General features: G+C 38.4%; 1 protein-coding gene and 1 non-coding gene across 4 annotated transcripts; both read right to left on the bottom strand.

The window, feature by feature from the left end:
• Positions 1 to 26: 26 nt before the first annotated feature.
• LOC145214105 (uncharacterized) lies at positions 27 to 7,603 on the bottom strand. Of its 3 annotated transcripts, XM_080082572.1 has the most exons (12): positions 7,359 to 7,603; positions 5,307 to 5,399; positions 4,865 to 5,020; positions 4,679 to 4,801; positions 4,472 to 4,624; positions 4,161 to 4,250; positions 3,680 to 3,796; positions 3,359 to 3,435; positions 3,200 to 3,296; positions 2,270 to 2,366; positions 1,029 to 1,172; positions 27 to 967 (listed from the first exon to the last, which is right to left on the bottom strand). In XM_080082572.1, the coding sequence occupies exons 2-12, from the start codon at positions 5,380 to 5,382 to the stop codon at positions 832 to 834; spliced, it is 1,266 nt and encodes a 421-aa protein (XP_079938698.1). In that variant the 5' UTR covers positions 5,383 to 5,399; positions 7,359 to 7,603; the 3' UTR covers positions 27 to 831. The 3 variants fall into 3 exon arrangements, with proteins under 3 accessions (XP_079938698.1, XP_079938697.1, XP_079938699.1); XM_080082571.1 differs by lacking the exon at positions 7,359 to 7,603 and having other exon boundaries at positions 5,307 to 5,474; XM_080082573.1 differs by lacking the exons at positions 5,307 to 5,399; positions 7,359 to 7,603 and having other exon boundaries at positions 4,679 to 4,781; positions 4,865 to 4,997.
• Positions 1,385 to 1,458, bottom strand: Trnas-gga (transfer RNA serine (anticodon GGA)). Its single transcript has one exon. It is a non-coding gene; the product is annotated as a tRNA-Ser (tRNA).
• Positions 7,604 to 10,041: the final 2,438 nt, after the last annotated feature.

Here is a 10,041-nt window from a genome sequence, read left to right as displayed (position 1 = left end):
CTGTTGAGAAAAACTAAGGCACCGTAGTAGTTTCTTGTCAAAGCCCTTACTTTGTTCTTCTCAGACCACAAAATGCCTTCTTAAACAGACAGCTGTGCGTTCTGTATGTTTCCTCGTTTTCATTTTTAGACCCATTTCAGCCATAGTTAAACTTTTGGCGCTATAGCAACCTCAATTTTACACGTGAGGCTGGTGTTTTGTGCATCAACGCCGATACCATTTAAAGTTGCAATACATTTGGTCACAAAAAATGTTTCTGCATACATTAGTTTTGTTAGGATTTACAACAATTGTAAATGGGCCTGAAATTGGATCCCGAACCTAAAAGTACAAACCAGAAACCCGACCCGAACCCGAGTGGTTTCCGAGAAGCCCGTTTAGGCCCGAAAGTTTGATTAACATGCCTATACATTGAAGCCTCAGGAAAGACCAAGACAACAAACACAATGGACAATATTTGTACAAAATATTACCCACCACAAAAAAGCGGTACAATAAAACTTTCTTCAACTTTTCCTTTCTGGCCTGCAAAAGTGTGCCCGCGGAGAAAAACGTATGCTATTAATTATTGCGGCGCAAGATGGAAATGTTTGAAAACCACTGATCTATAGAATAGAATAACATACACATAAGTATTATACACATGAACTAGAATTGAGGAAAGGCACTTGTATCTGAACAAGACATTTCAAGTTTGCTAAAGATTTAAGTGTAATGATATTGCGTTGTTAAATTAATTTAGGCTTTAACTGTTTTTTCTTACGTTGAGAAGAAGAAAATGCTCTGTTAAGCTCAAACAAAATCAGACTGATGTTATACATTTAAACCGTGTCAATCGCACTTTATACTTATTGCGGTCACGTTATAAGTTGTTCCCCACTGCGCTCGGGGATTCAATTCATTCAGCTTGACTCGCCCACAGTCTGTGTACCACCATCCACCTCTAAGACTCGCCGCACAATTGCCACTGTAAATAACAAACAAAAAATCGCGCAGCTGAAGTTTAATGCAAACATCAGTATTCTTACGTCGTCCAAAGGTCGTTGTCCCTGTCATTAGTGGAGAACTGTATCCCGTTGTGATGAGCTACAAAATCGTCACGAGTTGATGTGGTCACATAACCAGAAATGCTCAGTCTGTAGTTGTCGCTTTCCGGACCGATTTGCAGAAAACTGTAAAAAGGTAACTTTCTAACTTATATCCGAAGGTTAAGATGAACATAAATTCATAACTGGGATCAGCCCTGAAGCGTCTATGCAGACCAGCGATCACGGCACACTCATATATAAATCACAGTACGCCAGGCCCATTGAAGGCGCCATACCGAATCAGCCGGTCACCAAGCATTCACCACCATATGGCAAGGCGTAGGCTAGAAAAATCTAGCCTGCGGTGGGATTCGAACCCACGACAGGAGTCTTTCCGGGACTCGCGCTCTACCAACTGAGCTACACAGGCTCAGTGGAGAATCCGCCGAAAGTCGAATCACAGCACCGTTGCCTGCCTCGTATGCTGCACATGTCAGCTTCGTAGTAGATTTTTCTAGCCTACGCCTTGCCATATGGTGGTGAATGCTTGGTGACCGGCTGATTCGGTATAGCGCCTTCAATGGGCCTGGCGTACTGTGATTTATATCCGAAGGCTTTCAAAAACTCTGATCAGATTTTTCGACACAGCAAATATATTATTCCTTTGAAGCTTGAGTTTTTATCGCTAGATAACTGATTGGCAAGTACATCTTTACCTTTGTATCATCAGGTAATTTTTCAAATTTTGATACTGGAACTATTTATCCACGGTTAAAATTATCTCAGGTGTAAGTGTTAAGCTTCTTTGCGACTAAAGAAGAGAAGCTTTTTGGTAGGTCTACCATATTTCCATCCCCCAAAAGGAGGATACATTGTTGAAAAGAACATGAAAAAATACTTAAATGGCGCCCCAAAAATAAAAGCCTCAGAAATTAGATGGTATAGAATAGTTTAGATAAAGTTCACGTTGATCACAACACTGAAATAAGCTTGTATTTCAACAATTCCACCTGTATTCTACAAATAATAAGCTGAAGATGTATATTTGGCTGTTTTCAAAGGTGTAATTGTCACAATGTATTTGGTAAATCAGATTTTTTTTTAAAAAGGAGGACATTTGGGCACTTTTTCTTGTCCTCGGAGTACAACTTGTTTTTTGTAAAAAAGAAGGACATGTCCTCCAAAAAGAGGACGTATGGTAGGCCTACTTTATCGGGTAGACTAAATTCATGTTTGTTTACCTGTATTCGCCAAATGTATCTTTCTTGCCGGGGCTTGTCAAATCGAATCGAACTCGGCAAGGTTTTGATTGGGTCATAGCGTGAATTTTTTCCAAACCTACGTATACATAAGCATGTGTTCACACGAGTGGTTGCTGACATCGAAACTTCACACAAACTTAGAAAAAAATTGATTTCGTTGTTGTGGACACTGTGTTTGTGTCGTATAAATACTTAAAATAGTTTTGCTGACAAGCGGTATCAAAACACATATTATTTATTGCTTTTTTTCTAGCCTACGCCTTGCCATATGGTGGTGAATGCTTGGTGACCGGCTGATTCGGTATGACGCCTTTAATGGGTCTGGTGTACTGTGAACTATTTATTGCTGGCAGAAATAGGGCGTTTTACAAACTTTATAGGGAATGAGTATTGAGAAAAATCCAGTTACAACAATCTGGGGTGGAAATCGGTTTTAGTAAAGTAACCGTATATGTAACGTTAAAACCAATAGGCAGGGTTGCAATCTAAATGGACACCTAAATAAAGACAGCTACAAAAAATTATACGAAACAAAACAAACGTTTTTGAACAAATCTTGGCATTTATACGAGCCATAACATATAACACTCTTCGATTGAATACCCAGTGACGTACACCTCCCCCGACCTTTCCTTTATAATGTTACAAAATCCAGGCGCAAAAACACGTTTTACGCTAAATGATGACATAGGAAAGGGATAGAAGTTTTGTAATTGTTAAAAAAGGACCCAAATCAAAAGCAAGCACATTTTTTTCAAAATGTGGGCAATAAATGTTTCTAAGACATTACCCTTCAACATAAGAACAAATCTTAACAAATCTTAGGACGGTATGGCAACCCTGGCTAAAGGCTTGTGTCTGTGGCAAGTAAAATCAACTATTTGACACACGAGTGAATCAAAAACCAACCAAGCCAAAATTCTCCAGATGGGTTTCCAAACCCAGTTTTGTAATCTTCCCAGGGTCTATTAAAGCTAACACTTCCGTCGAAGCGGCTTTGAACCGTCTAAAACACAACCGTGAGTTTAAAAGTGTAAATAAATGTAAAGTGGAATGATGATAACTTACAGTCCAACCTTGAGAACAGAGACTCTCTAATGTTTTTGCAAGTGCAGATTGCAGACTTCCCGGAGAACAAGGCAATTCTGGCAAAAAGAATAATTTCTAATTGCTGCATTAATAGGCGTGAAGATAGTCATGTGATCCAATACAAATGCCCTTATGGTCTGAAACTTATCCATGATCCACAAATCAATGCACTGTACAGTTTATTTTTTCAGCATGCAATGAAAGAATCACATTATTTTTCATTATCAGGATTTGTATTGCATGAATATACCGTAGGAACTAGGCTTAAAAACCGAAAATCCGGGTCAAAAACTGACTTACCGGTCTCACAGTTCCTTCCCGAGTACTTTTTCGGACACAAGCAGCCATAATCAGCAAGCAAGTCGACGCATGTGCCGTTATTTGCACACGGGTTTACGTAGGAGCAAACATTAAAATCTAAAACAGTAAAACACAGATGCGCAACCTAAAGGCTCACCGGCCAAATAGAGTCCTTTGAATAAAATCTGTGTTCAGCGGAGAGACGTGAATTCAAAAATAAGTTGGTGCTAGTGAGATATTACAATCATTATTTTTTTGTAAACAGAATATTACTTCGCGAAATAGATTAGTGGAAATTTTACTGTAACATAACAAAGCAACTAAAATCGGGTGTGATTTTTACAGCAAATGTTTGTGACAATATAAGTGTGCGTAAAAAAAGAATAAAAAAATTTATTTCGTCGTTAAGCAATCAGGTTACCCTTGATTTAAACCATTGGTAGACCATTAAAGTAGTCTTGGTAATAAAAAAATGTTTTACAATCAAACGAAAACCAGTCGGTGTTGGTCGTATTTGTGCCGTTGTACGCCTTTGCCTTCATCGCGTAGATGACAACCTTGCCACCAGCGTCTGTGAAAACAAATTTCTTTGTGAAAGGACCTTCACATTCTGAAGCATGTTTTTCGCATCTGAATTTTAAAATCTACACAATTATTATATCAAGTAACAGAACCGACAAACCAACCTGCCTACCAAGAGAAATCAAGCTTGCAGGCGTGCCCTATATCATGATTATTTTTAAAAACTTTTACCGCACCTACAACTTCGTACAGTTTTAACATTTTACAAACCTGAAACCGTTCTTTGCTTTTTCGCAGCAGCGCAGACAGAGCTGTTGGTAAAATATTTTCCACTCGTGTACGTGTACGAAGGACCGGTGCATTTTGCCGGACAGTTTACATGGGTGATCGGTAATTCGCAGTCGCCAGTTGTTTTGCAGGTCACTAACACAATTTTAAGGTAAAAAAAAAAACTATGTCAGTTTAACATATTCTTACTTGAAAATGTGTAAGAGTATTTGCCCGCAGAGCAGGTTTGAGTTTGAACGCCATTTCTTTGTTTTCCGTTCAGATGAGCTCCTTGGCCCGGATTGCGAAAAACCTGAACAAGTCCACCGGAATCTAGAGTAATGTTCTTTTACATCGCGCTTCTTAAATACAAAACTGACATTTGGTTTCACTCACTATCAATCTGTTGGTCGTGCATTGCTGCAAGACATATCGGGCCGCTTGTGTAGACCCCATTTCCACACAACGAGGGATTTTCTTCCCAGCAGTTGTCAGGGCAAATCACGCTCGTGATCGAGTGCTTTAAGTCAGAAAACTGTGTCTTGCACGTCACTTAAGAAATACTTCTAATTAGGATTCGTTGTACATTTTTTGTGGGTCATTTTAGGGTCGGTGCCTTCGTCAAGAAAGTTATAATGACTATGAAGGTTTTTGTTGAAGCATTATGTAAACGTTAATATGTGTGATACGTTTGCGAGCGGACTCGTAGTGGTTCATCTATCCAGCAGCAATTGTTTTGTCAAGACGTCGAACGGTATCCCTTAATTTACGACTGATTGTAGACAATGCAAATATAGAACAATACAATGAAGTCATCAATATAATTTCATTACGTTACCTGTCTGTCCCAATAAAGCCGCGATGAAGTCAAACAAGAGAGTCAGCACCAAGGCACTAGCTTCCGGTGAATTCATTGCCCTCCAAGTGTACTCTATAACCAGATGTTTATCTCTTTAGTCTATTCACAAACCAAATGCAAACATTTGCCTCATTATTTTTGAGTCGAATAACTTAAAACAAGAACATGTTTTATCAGTAAAATAAAACTAATTCTACACAGCTTAATTGTAAACACTTCATGAAAACGTTTTATCACGAAATTGACCTGAAGTAAATGGTTACACGCGTATATAACATACTTGTATGTTTAACTTTTAACAAAAACGACAGTCAAATTCAAGCAAACAGCAAAGAAAGTCTTGCTGTTAAATAAATTCTTTATGGTGTCGTTGTATCAACTACATTCTGTTTCTGTTGGTTAATATAAAATACGCTGCATTCTGAACTGACTTAATACAAGCTTTCAGGTTTAATTTGTTTTCTGAGGCGGCTAACCTAATTACTCATTAGAAATTCAAGCAAGTGAAGCGCGATTATCGAAGCCATACAAACGCTATCTAAATTATGCGACCCAACGTGGCTTGTAAACGTTGGGCGTTTCTCGAGAAGATACGCTAGTTATACAGTTGCAAGTAAAAGGAAGTGCGCTGTTAAAGTGTGATGTATACATGTGTCCGGTGTAAAATAAGACGATTCACTGCACGATGTTACGTTTACGTGCTTGTGGTGATCAGATGATCTGTTGTGGTGTGGTTTGTTACACTAACATCCAAGTGCGCTATGACCCAGCATGTCATTTTCCGTAACACGATTGGAAATTTCATGAAAGTAACGTTTTAATTTCGGAACTATTAAAAAATGAATCGGGATTTCCCGGGATCTTTTACCCCGGGATTAGGATGTTGGGCTAAAAAGTTTATTTCGAGCTGTTTTTAACTTAAAACATGGTCGCGGACGGTTCGCCGCATTTTTTCATCAGCTGAAATGGCATTTAATAAAGATACAATGATTCTTTCCAAACTAGATCTAGCAATGTGGGTGCTCGAACGAACGTGCGATTTACTGCAATGTTGGTAGACTTCAATACAAATACAAACATCGTTATTTTACTATCTCTTTAGTTTACCGCGTTACTTGACAAGTTGAGCTGTATGCCGCAGCTGTCACACGTTGTTGCAATGCTATTTATGCGCAAACCAACTTTCACGCCCTTGTAGAATATTTGCGGGTATAGCACGCACTTATTTTAGCATGATGATTTATTTAAAACAAAAAGATTGCTGAGGAATACTATTTTATGCAAGTTTTTTATATTTAACAAATACGCAACCCCATGTGTTATAATAAGCTGGTCTCTAATACCAGGGTTTCAGTAAAATAATCCCTGATTCAGAAAAACATTCAAATCCCGGGATTTTGTGATCGCGATTTTCCGTGATTCTAACCCTAAAAAACATACAACAAATCCGTCCATAGACGCCACATCACCGTCTACATGTTAAATATCATTGAAACTAACTTGACAAAATTTCAGGCGCAAAACAAATGCCGGTACGTGCAAAGCCCAGACCTTCTTTTCATAAATTTTGTTTTTCAAAAGTTAGACAACGAGTCTCAAATCATCTTAGAATGTTAAATTTACTAATTATATTCTTACATGGCAAGACGAAAATTTCTTTTCAAAATGTATTCTTACAGTTCATAATTTTAATTTACCTTTAAAACTACTTAACAAGAGTTTACCAAAATTGCTGTATCTATTCTTGCATTCACTTGATTTTTTTTAATTCTTTCGTAGCTTCTATTATAGCCTAATTTTTCCTAAGACGTGGAATGAAGAGTAATACGTGGCTCGGAATTCAAGTGTCAAAATAGTCTTACTCAAAAGAATAACTTGGCGAATGCACGATATTACACATTTAGGCGTCCTTGAAGTTTTTTGAAAGCTTTTCTCTGACATGAATGGGGTTCGAGTATCAATTTTACAAGAATGGCACAATGCAAGAAAGCAAGAGTTATGGCGATCTTGTGGTGAACTAGCAGTACTTACAGATTGCATGCTGGTTTCAGCACGTTAAGCCTGCGGTTGATTAGTCACCTTGCAACATCGAGAAGTGCTTCCTCCCACAACACTTTTAACTTCGCTTTCCCAAGGCAGGTAACGCTCTGACGTTTTGTTGCAACGCACAGAATGTGCAAACTCGAGGCGGCGTTGGTTGATTGCCACGTGGTTAAAATGAACAACATCCAAGGCAAAGTCCGCCTAATAACACTGTCAGTTGAGACTTGACTGCTTCATCCTTAATGTACAGTTTTATAGCTTATTTAGGGGTTAAATCTTGATCATTCAAAAACTTTTCACAAGTAACAGATGCATTTTTATTAATGACAAAAACTGTTTTATATCTATGTGTTTTTCAAATATATAGGCTTGTTGAAGCTTTTTTGGCAGAAAACTTTGGAAAACTTGATTAAACTTATTATGTGCTATATTGAATTCACTGAAAGCTAGTGCCTTGGTGCTGTTTCTCTTGTTTGACTTCATCGAGAGTCTCGACACTTTATTGGGACAGTCAGGTAACGTAATGATATAACCAACTGATGCTTAACTGAATTGTTCTATTTGCATTGTTTACAATCAGTCGTAAAACGATTCTTAGTCCCGTAAAATTTAATTGCTGCTTGTTCGACGTACCACTAAGTGTCCCATCGCAAATGCATCACATATATCAACTTTTCAAATATTGTTTTAAAAAATTCCGTTATAGTCATTATAACTTTCTGGACGAATGCATCCAGCCTAAAATGACCCACAAAATATGTACAACGAATCTTAACTAGAAGTATTGCTTAAGTGACGTGCAAGACACATTTTTCGGACTTGAAGCACTCGATCACGAGCGTGATTTGCCCTGCCAACTGCTGGGAAGAGAATCCGTCGTTGTGTGGAAATGGGGTCTACACAAGCGGACCGATATGCCTTGCAGCAATGCACGACCAACAGATTGATAGTGAGTGAAACTAAATGCCTGTTGTCGTTTTACAAGATATTGTGCTTCGAAGCACCATGTAAAAAATATTACTCTAGATTCCGGTGGATTTGTTCAGGTTTTTCGCCATGGGGGCCAAAGAGCTCATTTGTACGGAAAAGAGAGAAATGGCGTTCAAACTCAAACCTGCTCAGCGAGCAAATACTCTTACACATTTTCAAGTAAGAATGTGGTGAACTTACTTAGTGTTATTATTACCTTAAAAATTGGGTTAGTGACTTGCAAAACAACTGGCCACTGCGAATTGCCGATAACCCATGTCTACTGCCCTGGTAAATGCACCTCTGCTTCGTACACGTACACGAGTGGAAAATATTTCACCAACAGCTCTGTCTGCGCGGCTGCGAAAAAGCGAGGAACGATTTCAGGTTAGCGAAATGTTAAAACTGTATAAAGATGTAAGTGTGGCAAAGGTTTTTTTGACAAGCAAAAGCTAATGTGTGCAAGCTTGATTGCTCTTGGCTGTTCTGTTCAGAGTTGTAAACGGGTTTATTGGAGCCCGAACCCTGCCCGAACTCGAAAGTACAAGCCCGAAACCCGGCCTGAACCCGAATCGTTTTTGAGAAGCCCATTTATGCCCGAATCTTTGATTGACAGGCCTATATAAAGAAGCCTCAGAAAAGACAAAGACAACAAACACAATAGACAATGCGCTGCAGACAGTGCACACTGTTTCGACTTATAAAGGTCTCATCAGTACAGCTGGTGACGAGACCTTATAGGTCGAAACTGTGTGCACTGTCTGCAGCGTATTGTCTATTGTGTCAACACAATAGATAACGAGAAATTTTGTGTCGGAATGAATTGACATAAACGTGTGATACAGGCGTAGACAAAAAGTGAAAAAAAGTGAAAGCAACTTAAATGCATAATAAACAAACAAACAAAACAAAGAGTGATGAACAAGGAACAATATGTATAAATTTCGAATTACATAACGAATTGAAACACAACAAGCGTGAGAGAAACAAAACAAATGTGCAACAAAACAAAACACTTTTTTAACAAAAATGTCGTTCAACTGGTGTTAATGTTAAACAAAAATACTAGTTGTTTCTATCCATAACTTGTATTTTCGCTGACGTTTCGTCCACCAGAACGGTAGGACTTCTTCAGAGCAATGAATGACGAATGCAAGCAACAAGCGAAAGGCGCAAGAACAGCGTGATACCATGAAAAATAATTATATAATAACAAAGGCCATCCGAAAAGAGTAGCGTCCGTTGCCAAACGATGAAGCGGCACTAATCTCATGTAAACGTGTGACATCATCACGGAATTGACCTAAAGTAACTTTAAGGTTACACGCGTATATAGCATGCCTGTATGTTTTCCCTTTAACAAAAACGACTCTCAAATTCATGCAAACAGAAAAATAAGTGTTGCTGGTAAATAAATTCTTCATCATGCTGTTGTATCAACTACACTATCTTTCTATTGGTTAATTCAAATACGCGGAATTGTAAACTGACTTATAACAAGCTTTCAGGTTTACATGGCTTTTCTGAAGGCCGCTAAACTGATTACCCCCCATTAGAAATTCAAACAAGTGAAGCGCGAACAGTGATCTTAAGTGAACTGCAAACAAATCCGTTCACAGTCAGTAATTGTTCGATTGAAACAGTGTAAATATATTAGATTGTTTAGTGTGACTGGGTCACTGACTTTGTAATCCAACGGATC

This window comes from Phallusia mammillata, chromosome 2, assembly GCF_965637545.1.
Source record: "Phallusia mammillata chromosome 2, kaPhaMamm4.hap1.1, whole genome shotgun sequence".
Lineage (NCBI taxonomy): Eukaryota > Metazoa > Chordata > Ascidiacea > Phlebobranchia > Ascidiidae > Phallusia > Phallusia mammillata.
This window is presented reverse-complemented; position numbering and strand designations above follow the sequence as displayed.

Excerpts from the sequence above, each read along its gene's own strand:
- LOC145214105 (XM_080082572.1), bottom strand. The coding sequence starts at position 5,382 with ATGAATTCACCGGAAGCTAGTGCCTTGGTGCTGACTCTCTTGTTTGAC. Across the intron at positions 5,021-5,306 it reads GGCTTTATTGGGACAGACAG|TGACGTGCAAGACACAGTTT; the intron begins GTAACGTAATGA and ends GTATTTCTTAAG. Across the intron at positions 3,297-3,358 it reads TCTGTTCTCAAGGTTGGACT|ACGGTTCAAAGCCGCTTCGA; the intron begins GTAAGTTATCAT and ends GTTGTGTTTTAG.